General features: G+C 37.3%; 1 protein-coding gene across 9 annotated transcripts in view; it reads left to right on the forward strand.

The window, feature by feature from the left end:
* DNAH11 (dynein axonemal heavy chain 11) overlaps positions 1-18704 on the forward strand; it is a 264624-nt gene that overhangs the window by 105561 nt on the left and 140359 nt on the right. For all 9 annotated transcript variants that reach the window (XM_016159540.2, XM_016159541.2, XM_016159539.2 and 6 more), the window contains 8 exons: positions 209-325; positions 4677-4815; positions 7915-8007; positions 9378-9572; positions 10414-10491; positions 12521-12653; positions 14590-14717; positions 15749-15897. In XM_016159540.2, coding sequence (XP_016015026.2) covers positions 209-325; positions 4677-4815; positions 7915-8007; positions 9378-9572; positions 10414-10491; positions 12521-12653; positions 14590-14717; positions 15749-15897 — 1032 coding nt within the window. The remainder of the gene's footprint in view (positions 1-208; positions 326-4676; positions 4816-7914; positions 8008-9377; positions 9573-10413; positions 10492-12520; positions 12654-14589; positions 14718-15748; positions 15898-18704) is intronic.

Here is an 18704-nt window from a genome sequence, read left to right on the forward strand (position 1 = left end):
TTTGTAATTCCTCTGGGGAAGGGAGTGCATTTTTAATAAATATGCTTCAAAACATATTCAAAATCTGTGTGATTATGAATTTTAAAGAAAATTACACAGAATAAACAGCTTCCTAATAATGTTTGCATTTGGCAAGGGTTTGCATTTGTCAGTGTGCATTTATATTCAAAGAACACGTTTAATTTTATCAACATTCTTTTTCTGGTAGATTTGTATTTCTTGGAGAAGCTATCCCACTGAAGCCATCAGTGGGAATATTTATAACCATGAACCCAGGATATGCTGGTCGAACAGAATTACCGGAAAATCTCAAAGCTCTTTTCAGGCAAGTGTAATGCTTTGCGGTTTAGCATCTGGAGCGCTCATGCCACCTAACGTTGCTGGTTTGCACTGTTCAATGTTCATTTGTTTTTGCTTGAGAATTCCTGTGGAAAACCCCTGATTCTTTGGGGTCGCTTTACAGAGAAAACTTTCGCCGTGATAAATTGACTCTTTTGAAATAGGAAACCAGAATCAAAATCATTACTTGTGATGTCACATGGTACATTTGAACATTTAATACTGACTCTTTTGTAATGATATTTTTATTATAAACATAATTTTCACAAATTATAGAATATTTGGAAAATATAGGAAATAATGCAGATAAAATTACAGCTTCCCCACCCAGAAATAATGGTTGTTATATTTTTTTTCTAGTCTCTTTTACAGTTCATATTTTATGGAGTTAAGGCAGTAGGTTAGGCATGATTTTTATTTAGTTCTTATTTAATATTTTGACATAAGTAGTTTATCATTATAGAATATTCTTTGGAAATGCCATTTTATGTTGCTCCAAAATAGTCTCTCGCATGGCTTGTTCATAATTTTCTTAACCATTCCCAATTGTATGACATATGGGATTAGTGTTTTTCTTTTTAGTTTTTTATGATCATAAAATAGTAGGCTATAAACATCTCTCCACATGAAGAGTTATTCTTATTTCAGATTATTACCCAGAATAGATTCCTACATGTAGAATTACTCGGTGAATGATTAAAATACTTATTGATGACCTGCTTTCCAAAAATATTGTAGAAATATTTACACGTATTAGCTGTCTGTCAGAGAACCTGTGCTATTATATTTGAACCAGTTATGTTTAACTTGTATTTTAAATCAGCTTTGTTCAGGTATAGTTTCATACAATAAAATACACCCATTGAAGTGTGTAGTTGGTGGAAGCACTACGACAATCAAGATATGGATTATTTCTGACACCCTCGGGAGTTCTTCTGTGCCTTTTTGAAGTTAATCCACCATTCCCCTGATGTGCTATCTATGACTTTCAGTTAAATTTGTCTTTCCTAGAGTTCATGTAAATGAAACCGTATGTACATACTCATTCGTGTTGTCCTCTTTCCTTGAACGTTATGATTTGGGGATTCTTCCAAGTTAGAGCGTATCAGTAGTTTGTTCTCCTTGTTGTCGATTGGTATTCTCTTGTATGCACATACGGTTTATTTATCCGTTCACCAGTTGATGGACATTTAGGCTGTTTCCAGTTTGGTGCTATTACGAGTAAAGTTGCTGTGAACAGTCATGTATGATCTTTGTGTAAACATATGTTTTCTTTCGGGTAAATATGTATGAATTGAATCCCTAAATCACATAACAGATGTATATTTGACTTTATTAGAATTTGCCAATATGGTTTCCAAGATGATTGTATCATTTTACACCTTCACCATCAATGCATGAGAATTACCCTTGCTCTGCATTCTTGTCAAAATGTGATATCATCAGTCTTTTTAGTTTTAGCCAATCTAGTAGATATATCCTTATGGGTTTAGTTTGCGTTTCCATGATGGCTAATGATGTTGAACATCTTTTTATGTACCTTACTGGCCATTCCCATAATATCTTTTATGGAATGCTGTATTCAGTGTACAGTTCCTTTATTAAATACATATATTGCAAATGATTTTCTCTCAATTTATAGCTTGCATTTTTTAAATGGTGTCTATCAAAGATAGAAGTTTTAAATTTGTTGAAATACAATTTATCAATTCGTTTTATGTTTTTTTCATATCCTAGTTTAAGAATGTTTGATTTGCCCCAGGTTGCAAAAATTTTCAAATATGTTCTAGAAGTTTTATAGTTTTCATATAGATTTTCTCCTTTTTTCTGTTAAAGTGCTGAACTATATTGATTTTTCAAATGCTAAACAATTCAAATGCTAAGCAACTCAATATTGCATTCCTGGGATAAACTTCATTTCGTTAGGAGATATCATTTTTATAGGTAATGATGGATTCAATATGCTACTATTTTGTTAGGGATTTTTACATCTGTGCCATGAGGGATGTTGGTCTGTAGTGTCTTTTCTTATAATGTCTTCATCTGATTTTGACATCAGGGTAATGATAACCTCATGAAATGGGTTGGCCAATGTTCCCTTCTTCTCTATTAAGAACTCGTGTAGAACTGGTATTATTTGCCCCTTAAATATCAATAGATTTAATTAGTGATGCCATCTGAGGCTAGATTTTTCTTTGTGAGAATCTTTTTAGTACTAAATTCATTTCTTTAATAGATATGGAATCACTCAGATCTTTAATTTCTTTTAAATTTCTTTTGATAATTTACATATTTTAAGGAATTTCTCCATGTTATCTAGATTGTTGAATTTATTAGCATTAATTTGGCCATAATATTCCCTTAGTGTGTGTAGTGATGTCCTGAAATCCATATCTGATATGAGAAATGTGTGTATTCTCACTCTTTGTATCCTTGATGAGCTAAAGGCTTATCAGTTTTATTTAATAGGAGTTCTTGAGTGTTCACAGTATGTATCTTCACTGGTACTCTGCCTTCAAAATAATATACTGCTTTACATGTAATGTAGAACCTCTGTATTTTTCAGTGTGATTTCTTTCAATCGTTTTAAGCTTGAAATTTGCTTGTCCCTCCATCTAGATATTTAACCATATTTCGTGTGTATTTTATTCTGATTTTTATGGTGTTACTTTTTAAATGTACGTCACCTATTAAAGACTTATTTTGGTAGGTAATATGAAATGAGCATTTAGACAGAATTCTTTTCCCTAATAATTATTCTAGCATCCTTTATTGAATATTTTCTTTTCCTCATAGAGTAGCTTTTTCTAGCATAGCAATTTTGTTATGTCTGTTTTTCTTGGAACAAAATTCTAGAGAATAACTATTCTAGAAATAGATGGAATAATTATAGAATATTTTCATTTGAAAACTATACACCTTTACAAAATTTTTTGCATTTGTAACCCATATTCATCTCATGCATGTTATCATTTGAGTCTTAAAATTTGAAATTGTTTTGTAATGTTTTCATAAATTTGGTTTAAGTACAGCATCATTTATGTTGGGGTGCTGGCACTTGAATCAGCAAAGTTTGAAGGCCAGTTTGGATGACGGAAGTAATATTCATGAGTGGAGGCAGTATGCATGAGCCTTAAGAATATCATAATTCTACCACTTACCCACTATGTGGCCTAGGGCATGTGATTGAACTCAGAACCTTAGTCTGCACCTCTGTAAAATACAGATAAGAGTAACCACCTCATTGACTTGTGAGAATTAAGTAAGAGAGCATGTAAAGCCTTTAGTATCCTATATGGCAGGCAGAAAGTGCTCAGTAAGTATTAGTTGTCAATATTCATGCAACTACCAATTAAGTAAATTTGCTAGCCTTGTCTCATATTTACTCTTCATCTTGACTACTTCCATCATGTGCTAAATAGTAAAAATGTGGGAAAAAATGTGGGGCCAGCTGAGATAGAAGTATATATTCAATAACATAGATCCAAAGCGACTCTGGGTAATATTTAGGATGAAAAATGAGATATGCCTGAAGCAGACAAATTATATGTACCAAAACAGATGGGTAAATATTTAGAATGTATACTTTACGAAGTCTACAATAATGAGCTCATTTACTTACTTATCCTGACTCCTTTTTTGCACTTAAGTTGAGTGAAACTTTTCAAGTGTTGCTGTTACTAGCAGCTGTCTTGGGGGAGGACTTTTGGAAGTGCCCCTCTAAAAGAAAGGGGACTCGAAAGCTATGTTTTTTTAAATTTTCATCTAAGAAGTCTGCGTAAGCTGGCCTCAGGCAATGACGTAGTAGAGACCGCTTGTAAGAGCTGACAGTTAAATTTTCATTGATTTTGTGAGGTGAGTTGTTAAGTCAACCACTAAATTATATAAACTTTTGATCAAATAAATCGTATTAAGAACAAAGGTGATAAATACTCAAACCTGATCACTTCCTGGGTAATGTCTTTTCTGAATATTTATACAATGAGATTGTCTATGTCTGGTATGCCGGTGTGAGGGCGTACGGCCGTGCGGCACTCCCCAGCTCCATGTTTTGTGTTGCTAGACAGACGTCAGCCATGGTGGAAGTATTTATTCCATGGAGATCCGCAAACACTACACTCACGCTTCTCCTTTTTCCAGACTTTCCATCTTTGTCTGTGTATCCAGTAACTAGTGGACAGTTTTCTGTTGAAGCGAGGGGTCTGTGGATTGACAGAGGAAATTGTGACCTGCTTGGGAAGGTTTAAAATGTTGGTATGAATCAAGCGGTTAATTTCAGCATTTTGTACTTATTACCTTATCACATTTTTAAACTCAATTGTGTATTTACTTTTCAGACCCTGTGCCATGGTGGCCCCTGACATTGAGCTAATCTGTGAAATCATGTTGGTTGCTGAAGGTTTCGTGGATGCACGCTCATTAGCCCGAAAGTTCATTACGTTGTATGCGTTGTGCAGGGAGCTCCTCTCCAAGCAGGTGAGGAGGAGTCTTCTGTTACTTTTTCTTGGTTTTTACACCCCATTAAAACAGCTTTTGGAATATGGGTGCTGGGTGATTTATTATTCAAATTTTTATTAGACACAGGAATAATTTTATATTTTCCATATACTTTTGAAAATCTATAATTTATAGTTCTTAATTTTTTTCCGAAATTAAACTTGAGACATTTTAAGTCTCATGTTTTATTTATACTTAATACAGGTCTTATCAACAGGCAATGTGGTTTTCTTTAAACTTGACCAATCTTATCATTGTAAATGGAATTTTATGACGCTTCCCTTTCTTTGTGAGAATATTATTTTCAAGTAGTGAGAGAAGGCTGGAATGTACATGAGTCAGGTAAAGTTGATTTTCTGGAGAAACAGTAAGGAATATTAAACTGAACTTTTATCATTCGTTGGTAATCCTTTATTTGAAAGTAGAATTTTCTTTTTTTTTTTTTTTTTAACTTTGCTCTCCAAGTCCTCGTCTCTGAAACGGGTCAAATTTAACTATTCTCTGTTTTCCAGTCATTAGCTTCTTGCAGTTTGATTCGCAGTTGCTGGCATGCCACATAAATTACACATGTATCAGCATCATTATTTTTAAACTCCGTTTTTTAGCCACTTTTGACTTCGGTCCTTTGATGACCTTTCATTGCTTCCCGCTGACATTATTTTGCAGCTGTTCCAGGATGAAAATATTAAAACCCCACAGCTATAACCGCACAGTTACATGCATTGCCAGATGTGCTCATGTTAAGTTATCCATTGCTATGGCGAAGTTTGGAATATGAGAGAGAAATTCATGTTGTCATTTTAATAACTGAGTTTACATTCTTGGGGGGAACATATCAAGTTTAATAATATGGAAGATGTTTATGGCAATGTTATATGCAAAAAGCAGCATACCAAACTGCGTGATCTATAATTGGCATGTGTTTTATATTTTATTCTGTGTTTCATATACACATACACAAAGTGACTGGAAAATACATTGTGATTTTTAACATTTGTCTCTAGATAATAAAATCATATTTTTATTTTTTTTCTTATTCGTAATATCTTTTTTCAATGAACCCATTTTAATTTTATAATGGGGAAAAAGAAGAAAAAAATGTCATTGACCCCAGGAAAAATGGAGTTGCAACTATATCCATTCCTAGTAGTAATATTTAAATATTTAGTGAGCATCTACTGTTTCCAAAAAATGTTTGTTTATGATGATGGTAAAGGGGATAAGACTCAGAACAAATGAAACACTCAGATTTATGACTTCAAAGAATTTACTTAGGAGATTCAGTTTACGTGAAATAAAAATTGAAATAAAATGGAGAACGAAAAGATTATCCTATTAAGAAAGAAAGAAGCCAATCTTTATTGAACAGGTGCCATGTGTTATCTTTTGAAATCTTTACACAAAGTATGCAGATTTGCTATTATTAGTTTCGTTTTATAGATAGGGAGACAGAATGAATTGACCTGTCCAATGTCTACAGCTAACAAGTGCTGGGAGCAAGATTTGAATTTAGTTCTTTCAAATTCTTTCTGGAACACCTACAGCTAATTACAAGAGGAAGGTGTTGGGAGGAAAGGGAGAACAGACAAAAAAAAGAGTTCCTCAACCCAGAGACATGTCACAAATGATAAGGTGGGGAGGAAATCTGGCCAGGCCAGAACTGCCGACTTGGGAACACAGTCTCCTGATTATTTTCTAAGCTGCGGGGCTGGATTAGAGAAAAATCAGTGAACGTCGTTGCCCAGAGGAATGACATAATGAAAATGGTGAGGATTGTTTGAGCAGTGGTTTGCAGTGTTTAAATGTTCAGGAGACTCATCAAGTCCTCTTAAATCTATGTCCAGAACTTCTTCTGCATCCTCTGCTTCAATATTGTTACTGCATTGACTTAGCTCGCTCCCCAGTCTCCTTGGCCTCCAGACTCTTATCCTTACCCACCCCCCACTCCTTCCTTCCTCAGGCCTCACTCCACTTTTTCATCAGTGGTTTTCTATTGAGACTCAGTACACACACACACACATGCACAACCTAAACAAAAATTTTCACGAAACACTTCTTACCGTTATTTGCAATGCATTCTGGTATTCTTCCATTCTGTTTTATTTTAGTACCAACTAAAATGATGGTTAAGACCCACTAAATCGACTTTATTATCCACTAATGGATTGAAGGGCATATTTTTATACATGTATACATTGTTTCACCACTCATAAAGCATTAACTCCTTTTACTACTACAGCAGCCTTGTAGAGTGGATAGATACTTTTACCTGCCTTTTTATAGACGATGATGCTAAGGCTTGGAGAGGTTAAATGACTTTCCCACAGGCCCAGCCGAAAGATGTTTGAGAGAAGTCTTATTAGTATGTGGATTGCAGAGGAAAGGCAGAGAAGGCCAGGTAGATAATCAATCAGTTAATTTAGCTTATCTTTACTGAGCATCTGCCCCATGTAATACATCCTACTAGGACCTAGAAGATAAGGCAAATAAGACACAGGTTCTGTTCTCCAAGAATTCAGAGCCTGTGAGAACTATCTTCCTTAGGGATAATGTAGAAGTCTCAAAGAGGTACTGGTTGATAATTGAATTTTATTTAATATGGTTTCGATTGTATTAAGTGCCAGCATCAGGGTTGCAGCATCCAAGAAAGTAAGAGATGAATAATTAGGGCAATTCAAGATACAGGCCTGGGAAGGCATGGTCTAGCAGGGCTGTTAGTAGACAACTGAGGAAATGTGCTTGTGGCTGGAAGTGGAAACGAGGAAGTGATTGAACTCCTGAGTTAGCAGGTTTATTGAGAGAAGAGCAAGGAAGGTGGATGGAGCCTTGAGCAAATGCGGCAACTAAATACTACAGGGAAGAAGAGATTTGCTGACAGAGGCAGAGAATCAGGTGAAAGAAGCAGGAAGACACTGAAGGGACATGGGTTTCACAGTTTCAAATATAACTAGAGAAATATAACTTCACATCATTAAAGCGTGTGTTTATGTGAACTCTTAGCTTTCGGCTTTTACTTCTGAAATGAGACTCATTCCCTCATAAAATTTTTGAGAAAATATTCTTGTGATTTCATTTTAGGATCATTATGATTGGGGACTTCGAGCTATTAAATCTGTCTTGGTTGTAGCTGGCTCCCTGAAACGAGAAGAGAAAAATAGACCTGAAGATCAGGTAATGCAGTGCTAATATGATTTCCGTTGTGTGAGTAGCTAAATGACTTCATACACATGAAAGTGTGTACCCGGATGATGGGTCATGCGTAGCACGATTTTTTTAAAAAAACAACATCTATTTTTAATGTAGGGTATTTTGAGGGCTGGCATTTCTTATGTTATAAAAGATCACCAGTATTCTTGAGTGAAAGAATATGGGTGTGGGAAAGAAAATGTGTAATTTTATAAGCATTTTTGAAATGTCAGCCACAAAAAAATATTTTGGCAGTCATAATCAAATAATTCAGTAGTCACTATTTGATTTCTTCTGAGGAATGTTTCACAAATCTGAGTCAGGTTATTAATCCTGAAAAAGTCAGCGGAAACATAATCTAATGGAAAAAAGTATGTCCATTTCATAGGATGTAAGATGCACATGAAGAATGGGATAGGAAGGTTGATTGCCTAAAACCAGAGAAATACTTAGTGGGCTTTTCAGAGCTTCTAGGGAATTGACCTTCCTAGGAAGAAATAGCCACACGTCCATTTTTTTTGTTCAATTAGTGAGAGTAATGGCTATGTAGATACAGCACTATGTATATACATAAAGTATGCTTCGATCTATTCCTGTGAGTTTCTTTTTATGTTAAAGGATATTGTGATTTTCTACTTTTTCAATCTTTCTCCCCCTCTCAGTCACAGTTCATGATAGGATCAGGATTTTCTTGCACTTATTCTCCTGCTTTATTGTTGTTGGAATGCTTACCTTACTGTAAAAGTCATCCCGATGTTCAAGTTTCTGCTTTTACAATTCAAAGCTCTCTTTCGTTTGCAGCCAAAATAGAACAAAAATCCAAACAGAAAATAGTCATATGCATTATTCCGAGGTTCTCAGAGTATTTTGAACAAAACAATCTAGTAGGCCTGGCTAATTTATCTCCTGGAGTTTAAGGATTGAGGAGGGAAGGGCCTCAGATCCTTTCTCAGGATCAAAGGAGGTGTTGGTAGGGAAGGAACAGGGCCTCCTTGGTGACTTCGGTCTGAGGTTGTCCTGGTATCTGCAGAGCCTTCCCACGTTCTGATACGTGACCTTGTAAGCATTTAACCTCCCTATAGGGGAAGTTAATTAGCTACAATGCCATCCTAATTAGAGAGCTGTATGGATTCTCATGCTTTAGATAAGAGAATTAAAAATAACATGTTAAGCTGTTTAGGTGATTATTAGACCTCATTTGGGCTTTTTTAATGAAGTGTTGCCTTTTTTTCTGGTTTATTTTTTTAAAATGTATTTAAATTAGTTTCGAGTATACAGTATATTGGTTAGACATCCATACGGTTCATAAAACGATCCCCCCAATTGCCCCCTCCCTCCCTTATTTTCTTTTCTAGGTGCTCATGAGAGCATTAAGGGACTTCAATATGCCTAAGATTGTGACAGACGACATCCCTGTGTTTCTGGGCCTGGTTGGTGACCTGTTTCCAGCCCTGGACGTGCCCCGGAGGAGGGCGCCACACTTCGAACAGATGGTCAGGCAGTCCACCCTGGAGCTCCGCCTGCAGCCTGAGGAGAGCTTCGTCCTCAAAGTAAAAAGGGCATTTACTGGCCATGGCAGCCCTTGGGCTGGGCAGTGACAGTAACTGTAGTTAAGTGATACTGAACCAAACATCAACTTATATACTACACCGACCTTAATATGCTCTCATATAAACTTTACTGCATTCTAACATGGCAGTCTTCATGAAAGTAAATATAAATGTTTCGTAGTCCCATTCTGTGAGAAGGGAAACACGGGTACGATTAAGTCACGGTTTTAAATGTAAGGAGACTTTTCGTTAGTTTATTACACTTCCTGGTTCTTCTTGGTGACATGCACCAAAAGTTAATTTTGCTCTTTTCACTCCAGTTTAGAGGAAATTGGAAGTAAAATCATTATTGCGTGCTTTTAGTGGGGAGAAATTACTACATGTATGACATCATCTGACTTCTTAAAGGCATGTGTATATTTGTAGTGAATACATGGATGTTAAAATAGATATGTAGAGTGTCTGTTTTAGATATTTTAGAGGATATAAGTCATTACTCAATTGTAGATGATGATTGGACATATACCGCTTTGTTTAACACTTCGAGAAGAGTCGCTGATTTTATAAGTAACCTCCGCCAGGTGCCCTGTACTCTTATTTTTCAGTAATTCACAGTCATGCATTGTCTTCATTCTCACATCCGTTCCATGTTGGAGAGCTAGGAGGAACTGTATTTAACCTTTGTCATCTATTTTAACTTTCCTGGAATATACTGTTGTCAGTGGGGCTGGCTTGGGTTGTAAGGAAAGAGTTGGGCAAAAATGGATAGTGGATTTTTGTTTTTGTTTTTTAAACCACAAACTCGTGAAAGGAAACCAGTGACGGGCTGTTTGGTTCGCAGGTTGTCCAGCTGGAAGAACTGTTGGCCGTGCGGCACTCTGTCTTTGTGGTTGGAAATGCAGGCACAGGAAAGAGTAAGGTATAGTAAATTGCCTGTTAGCGTTCAGCCGTGGAAGGAACAATTTTGGGTGGGAGGGCAAGTTTATTTTCAATTCTATTTAAAAGTTCTTTTCAGTGAAGTCCGCCATAATTTTGCATTAGAATCTGAGACTAATACCATCCTTTGATCGATTGACACTATTTTCCTCTATCCTGGGGAGAGGGAGAGAGGAACAAATAGGAAAAGTAAGCTGAGATGAAGATTGGACTTTCCACATGAGATATTCAGCATGCCATTCATGCATTTAGAGATATGCCATCCTATTTTATGCCTTTTTAAAGAATATAATTCCACCTGAATTTTTTTTATCGTAAGTTAACATATTGAAAGAGTCTCATGTAAGATATGTTGTGTGATTGGATTGGCCCTACCCACATTTATCAAAACTATGTTGTTCTCTTTTCCAAGTTATCCTAGATTTTCTTCCCCATATTGTTAAGAAAACCCAAATATTTTTCTTTAATACTCTCTCAGAATATGGCCCTCTGTAGGGCCAAAACAAAACATGAAAAAAAGGAGAGGCAACAAAAAAACACATTTTTGAGGTACCTATTGTATGCCGCGCTAGGGGCCCCCTGTGTGATTTACTCCGCACGATGTGCCGTGGGTATCATTATCCCCACTTTAGTTCACTGCTTGATTTTGCTTGGTCTTACTGACAGTCCTGGCAAGGTAGTTATTTTTCTTGGTTGGCACATGGTATATGCACGCATTTTAATCCAGAGTGCTTGAGTATAAACATATTTGGTAGCCAATGGCTAAAAATAATGAGTGGGCATACGAGTCTTTAGAGCATGGGTATATAGAGAATTTGCCAATATTTAGATCTGAACCCAAAGTGTAACAATTGCAAAGGGCCCTGAATAAGGATCTTCCTAGTGAAAAACATAAGAATTGAAATATTAAAGTAGATAACTGATAGCTCTGTAATTATTTTGTTAGAGTAAGTTTCATATGCAGGCCATAGTTTAAGGAAGGATAAAATTAAATTCTGTAATTTTTAGTAGATTAATGGTTTCTAAAAATGCAAGCTTAATATTCCTCAGCATTCAGTTCCTTTTATCTAGTCTTCACTCGTTCTGTTCTATTCAACCTTTAGTTAAGTTGATAGAATTAGAGCACTTATTATTCCAAAGTATTTGGCAGTTATTTATCAGTCCTCTAAACCCGTGAGAAGATCAGGATGATAAATACCTAAAAGCTCTGGCTTTTCAGAGAAAGCAAAAAGGATACTTGAGGCAGATATTTGAGATAAGGTGTCAATTAAACAGATGTGTATTAAGCACCTATCCTATGAATTCTTATCCTCAAGTTTTTTCCTTAATTATCTAATCAGGGTTTCTTAGCCTCAGAGCTATCACCATTCTGGACCAGATAAGTCTTCGTTGTAGGGCTGTCCTGTACCTGGCCTCTGACCACTAGATGCCCAGTAGCATGCCCTCATCCCCCAAGTCAAGAAATCTGCTGCTGAGAACTACTGCTGTAGGTCACTGGGTCTCGAAGCATGTCCAGACCAGCATCACAGGCATCACCTGGGACCTTAATGGAAGTGCCACTCATCAGTCCCTCCCCAGACATACCGAATTGAATTCGTGATTGGATCCAGCAATCTGGGGTTTAACATTCTATAAGTGATACTGATACAGGCTAAAGTTAGAGAATGACTAAATAATACAGGTAGATTATATTTTAATAATATAAACAGAATTCTTATTTAATGTAGTCCTTCACTTTCCACACACAGTTAAATATCTTAAATGATACTAACTTCCTCTAGTCTGCATTTCTCAAAGAATCAGGTGATCTGATCCTAAGGGAATGTAGGATTAAATTTCTCAAGATGGTGATGAAAATGTGCACATGTAAATTTTTTCTTGTTCTCCATCTTAATACACACAGAATAGCAAGGAACATGTAATAAATAAGGAACATCCTTTGAAATCTTTTCCTTCTCATTGGGCTTACATTAGTATTAATTTTCTTAGCTTTTTTCCTTTCTTCCCTTCAGATTTTGAGAACACTGAACCGAACATATGTTAACATGAAGCAAAAACCCATTTGGAATGACTTAAACCCTAAAGCTGTGACAACAGATGAACTCTTTGGTTTCATACATCACGCTACCCGAGAATGGAAAGATGGCAAGTAGTATTTCCCCTTTTGAAGTGCAAAAAATTTCTTGTTATCCAGGAGATCATCTCTCAGTTCAAGCCAATTTTAGTCATAGCCGGAGATTTACTGCTTGTGTTGGCGTTATTGGAAATATAGCAGCTCACAACGGCATGTATAACCTATAAATTGAAGCTAGATTTGAATAAATGGTCGATTTGCATTCAGTAGGTTTGTGCTCAGAGCTGTGGATTTTATCCCACATCATATATGTCAGGACTCTGTAAATCCGGAAGGAAGTCGACACAAATGCCTCAGAACATTTGTAAAGTACCTAACACAAGACACTGACCAAGTTTCAGGCAGGCGCTATTCTAGGTGCCAGGGGCAAAAGTCAATGCGACATGTTTCTTGACCTGGACATATTTGTAGACAAGCAAACTCCTTTGTTAAAATCTGTTATTCTCGTATCAGTAAATGCACTAACCTTGGCATCATCCTTGAGTCCTTTCTCCCTTTCCCATGCTATGTCCGACCTTGCAGCAAATCCTATAGGCTTTACTTTTAATATACACACTGTATTCTAGTATTTCTCTTCTTTGCAACTGCCATGTTAGTCCAAGCCACCATAGCCTCTCGCCTTGTACTTCTGCAGTAGCTCTATCATTGGTCTCCCTGCAGTTCATTTCCCATACAGCAGACGGAAGGTGCTCTTCAAAATGTTAGTTCTCTGCTTGCAGTTTCCAGTGGGTTCCATCACCCTTGGAATGCAACCTTTGTCCAAAGCCTACAAGGCTCTGTGTGATCAGGTCCTCCCCACTGCCTCTGACCTCATTTACTGCGCTCTGCCCTCCACTTACTGTTATCCGTACATTCTGGCTTCCTTGCTCTTCCTTCAACACGCCAACTATCTTTCCAGCACGGGCCTTTGTGCTTGAAGTTCCCACCATCTGCAACCTGCATGGCCTATTCCCTTATGTTATTGAAGTGTCTGATCACATGTCACATCAGAGAAGACTTCCCTGGTGATCCTGTGTATGAAAGCCCACCTTGTCATTCTCTATCCTCTTTTTAGGTGTGCAATCTTTAATTTGTGAGACAGTCAAAATTTACTCTTAGCCTTTTATCTTTTTTTTTTTAAAGGATTGTGGCAGGAAAGGGAAAAGATCAGTTTATGTTGAAAATCTGCGGAAGCCATTCAAATCAGTGATCACTAGAAAAGGTTACTGACTTTTATGATTCATAGTAGCAGATTTTACTATGTACTGTCACTTATTTTTGCATAAAATACTTCATAAAGGAATCAAAATCTTCCACAAACTTGTATCAAACAAGTTTTTCTCGCCATGATATTACATACTTCAGTTTTGGAAAATCAGCAACTGTACACTGCGTAACACACATAATACTCAGATAGGTAGTAATAGCAAAAAGGGCTATGGATTAAAAATGTTTTTACTATGTATCTTGTGAAATAATAATAATGTAATGCCAGTGACCAAATTTGTCAAAGAAATGATAGCACTTCTGAATGCTTTAGCTTTACAATTATGTCCCTTGAATATTGTTAAAGAAAAATGGAGAAAGATTAAATAATATTTGGCCTAAAATAGATACTAAACATATGTACATGAAAAAGGATAATGTCTTCATTTGGTGTCAGTTTTGAGTTTCATGTGTGCTACCTTTTATAAATCTCCACAACTGTTCTTCAAGGAAGTACTATATTTGCCATATGCAGAAGCTCAGTCAGAGAAGCTAAGGAACCTCACAGAACTGAAACTTGCCCACTGGCCTGGAGCCTGGGTTTAGCTTGAAAGGCATTACACATTGCCCACCAGAGAGAGGCAGTGAATTTGCAGCAAATTTATTTATTTAATGAAAGAGCTTCCAGTAGAAATAATGCAAATTTATTTTATAAATAGCACTCCATTCATTATATAATGATTGTTTACTCTTAATTTATAGGTCTCTTCTCATCCATTCTGCGAGAACAAGCAAATCTTATGCATGATGGACCAAAATGGATGGTCTTGGATGGAGATATTGATCCCATGTGGATTGAATCACTAAATACTGTCATGGATGATAACAAGGTGAGTAATACCTCAGTGCTAAACCTTAAACATAATACCTGGACTGTATTGCATTCCATTCACTTGTTGATTTTAATACTAGTTCTTAATCATTAACCTGATGTTCTTTGTGTAGTTACTGTTTTGATTAAGTGGCACTTACCTGATAATTCTCTTAATTTCACTCTTAAGGAATATATTTTTCTTGTCTGTATAAATTTAATCACCTTTAAAAAGAGATGTGTATCCAAGAATTTAGTTCATACACATCGTACCATTTTCTAAAGGTCGGGCATCAATTATTACATCTTATCTTTGATTAAGTATGGAATCCTTGGATGAGAAAAGAATGAGTGTGTGCTCTATGTTAATTGGTGAAATTTAGCTATTGAAATTCAGTAGTTCCTATGGCTACCGATTGAGTATTAATGCATTCCTAAGCATTTTGCCATGGTTAATTTAGCATTCTCAGTGAAAACACAGGACGATGGTACAGGTCTGTGAGACACCACTTAAGCAACACAAGGTCCGTCATTAGGGTCAGGAGAAAGAAATCAGTAATCATCATCACTCCAGAATAGAATTGGTACCCCCCCCTCAGTTCACAGTAATTACTGCTTTCTGAACTAAGACATTGTTCATCATAAGATATAGGTCTGAGATCTTTATACTTGCATGAGTTTCTGTAGGACAATGGATAATTGTGGTATTTCAGATTCTAAAGAAAGTTTATTTTTTGTGGTATTCGGGCCTTTTCATGTAATCAGCTCTTAGAACAAATGTCTTATATGTAGTAATAATTAGCACAGTTATTTAAAGGTTGGCATGAAAGAGTCCGTGTTGGTGAAAGTGTTCAAGGGTCAGCGAGCTTCCCTTGGGGATGAACTGAGATCTTTATTCAGACTGTATGTGCTTCTAACTCGGGACAGTGAGCTCATAGCCTTTGGCACTTCTACTGGGGGGAAGTACTTTGTGTTGTTATAGTAAATTGGCAGCCATTGCCTTTGCTGCTCAACAACAGGGCCTCTTGTATGCTGTGTTGCTCTGTCCAGGTGCTGACCTTGGCCAGCAATGAGCGTGTAGCCCTCACTCCCTCCATGAGGCTGCTCTTTGAGATTCATCACTTAAGGACAGCAACCCCGGCTACTGTTTCCAGAGCTGGTATTCTGTATGTGAACCCACAAGATTTGGGCTGGAATCCGTGAGTATTGCATTTAAAAAAAAAAAAAAATTGTGGTAAAATAATGTGCAATAACATGGATGGACCTAGAGGGTATTATGCTAAGTGAAATAAGTGAGACAGAGAAAGACAAATACCATATGATCTCACTTAAATGTGGAGTCTAAAGAACAAAATAAATGAACAAACGAAACAGAAACAGATTCATAGATACAGAGAACAAACCGATGATTGCCAGATGGGATGGGGGTAGGGAGGTGGGTGAAAAAAGTGAAGGGATTAGGAAGTACAGAATCATGGCTACAAAATAGTCATGGGATGTGGAGTGCCGCATAGGGAATGTAGTCAATGATATTGTAATAACTGTATAGTGCCAGATGGATACTGGACTAATCGGGGGGATCACTTCATAAGTTATATAAATGTCTAACCACTATGCTGCTTGCCTGAAACTAATATAAAATATTGAATGTCAACTAATTGAAAAACAAATAAATAAAAATAATAAAAATTGGGGTAAAATAGACATAATATAAAATTTACCATTTTAACCATTTTTAATCGTACTGTTCAGTGGCACTAAGTACATTCACATTGTTGTACAACCATCACCACTGTATCTTCATAACTTTTTCAACTCCAAACTGAAACCTCATACCCATTCAGCAGTAACTCCCCAGTCCTCCTTGCTCTAGCCCTTCCACTCTCTGGCTCTATGAGTGTGAATACTGCAGATACCTCTTAGATTCATACAGTAATCAGCTCTTAGATTATCCTTTCGTGACGGGCTTATTTCACTTGGCGTAATGTCTTCAGAGTTCATCCACGTTATAGCGTGTGCCAGACCGTCCGTCCTTTTTAAGGCCGACATTCCACTGTATGTATGTACCGCATTTTGTTTACTCATTCATCTGATGATGTACACCAGGGCCGCTTCCACATTTCGACTGTTGCAAATAATGCTTCTCAAGAACAGGGTCATGCACATACCTCTTTGAGTCCCCGCTTTCAATTATTTTGGATATCTACTTCAAGCGGAATTGCTAGATGAAATGGTAGGTCTATTTTTGATTTGTAGAGGAGCCGCCGTGCTGTTCTCCGTAGTGGGCACACCATCCTGCATTCCCACCAGCAGTGCACAAGGGTTCCAATTTCCGCATATCCTCACGAACAGCTGTTATTTTCTCCATTTTTTATAATAGCCATCCTAATTAGTGCGAAATGGTATCATTCTGGTTTTGATTTGCGTTTCCCTAATGATGAATCATGTCAGGCATCTTTTCATGTGCTTATTGGCCATTTGTATCTTTTCTTTGGCGAAACGCCTATTTCAGTCCTTTGCCTCTTTCTGAATCTAGTTGTTTGGTTTTGTTGTGAATATTTCTTTTTTCAAAACAAGGTAAGAAGGTATATGGCTATTTGAAAAAGTATTAGCAATTAAATTTAAAGCTACTCAGGATAATTTCAAGATAATTAAATTAGTACCTGGATGCCTTTGTCATTTTTCATTGCTCACAACCCTTTTCACACCTTGTACTTAATTAAGAATTCAGCATTTGTTGAATAAGTGAATAAATAATACCTCACACGAAGCACTTAGATATTCATTTAATTAGCATATGTATATTTGTATGTATACATATAATATGCATACATGAATAGTGGTAATGCTTTGATTGATCTAGAACAAGTTTATTGTGCCTGCTTGCTCACTCTTCACATGCTCACATTTCCCGTCAGTCATCCTGGTGGTCACTTGTCACCTCCTGTGGCATTACCAATATTAGCTGTAAACATGTCTGAGCTCTGCAAGTGACATGTACTTGTGTCAGGTAGCTTCTGTGTAGCCCAGAGGCTGTCCTGGACCGCATCAGTGGGCTTCTTGCCCTCTGGCTTCTGGTGGGTGTGGCTAATGAGGAGCCGTGGTGGGAAATGAGAGGGAGGGATGAGATGAAGTCAGGTTATTTATTCCCCTGGCTTCTCCCTGCAGGGTCACTTTAGGATGACTGTGTCCCTCAGCTGCAGCCCACGGCTCCTCTTAAATCTCTCCCCAAGGTTCTTGCCTTCCGGGTTCTGGTTGTCCTTCATTCTCTTGTCCTTGCAGGCGTAGGTGCAGTAGCCGTCCTCATTCTCCATGGCACGGCACTCTCCCTGCCTGTGTCCCTGCTCCCTGCCCACACCTCTGTCAGCACTCCTTTTATTGATCTCTCCTCACTATCCTGATTTGCGGATGACATCCCTTCCCTGCCAGGTGCCTGACGGATGCATCAGACATCTTTTAGGTTGCTTTTTCTGCACACTGATTTGTTCACTACAAGTTTCATCTCTTAACTCTACAACAAAGGGAGAACCCCACCCAGGCTTTTGTGTTTAACAAAGCTTTATTGAATTTGGCTGAGGAAGGGGTGATTTTTAAAAGTCTAAACTAGAGAGTTCTTCCTGTGTTACTAGCTCCTTTCCCCAACCAGGATTCAGACTATCTTTTAGGATGTTTCTATAGGTTGGGAGCTAGCTGAAGGCGAATCTCCGGTATCCCTCCACTACCCCATATGGGGAGCAGAGGCAGTCCTCCCACGTTTCCTTCAGGGGACCCCTCACTCACACTTCCCAAGGTCTGCGTAAGTCAATCTCAGTAACATCATGTGAAGATTTGTACTAACAAAAGCTGTCTAAATCCCTGTTTAAAGAAGGACTTTAGTCAGTTAAAGGTCACAAGTTGGCTAAAGAGACACCCAATTTACACTCCTAAGAAAGTTAACTGAGTCTGTCTTCACCATTAGATTTTATTTTTATGGAGGTTTTTGTTTTATCCAAGACCCATGGGCAGG

This window comes from Rousettus aegyptiacus, unplaced genomic scaffold (genome assembly GCF_014176215.1).
Source record: "Rousettus aegyptiacus isolate mRouAeg1 unplaced genomic scaffold, mRouAeg1.p scaffold_m13_p_13, whole genome shotgun sequence".
Classification (NCBI taxonomy): domain Eukaryota; kingdom Metazoa; phylum Chordata; class Mammalia; order Chiroptera; family Pteropodidae; genus Rousettus; species Rousettus aegyptiacus.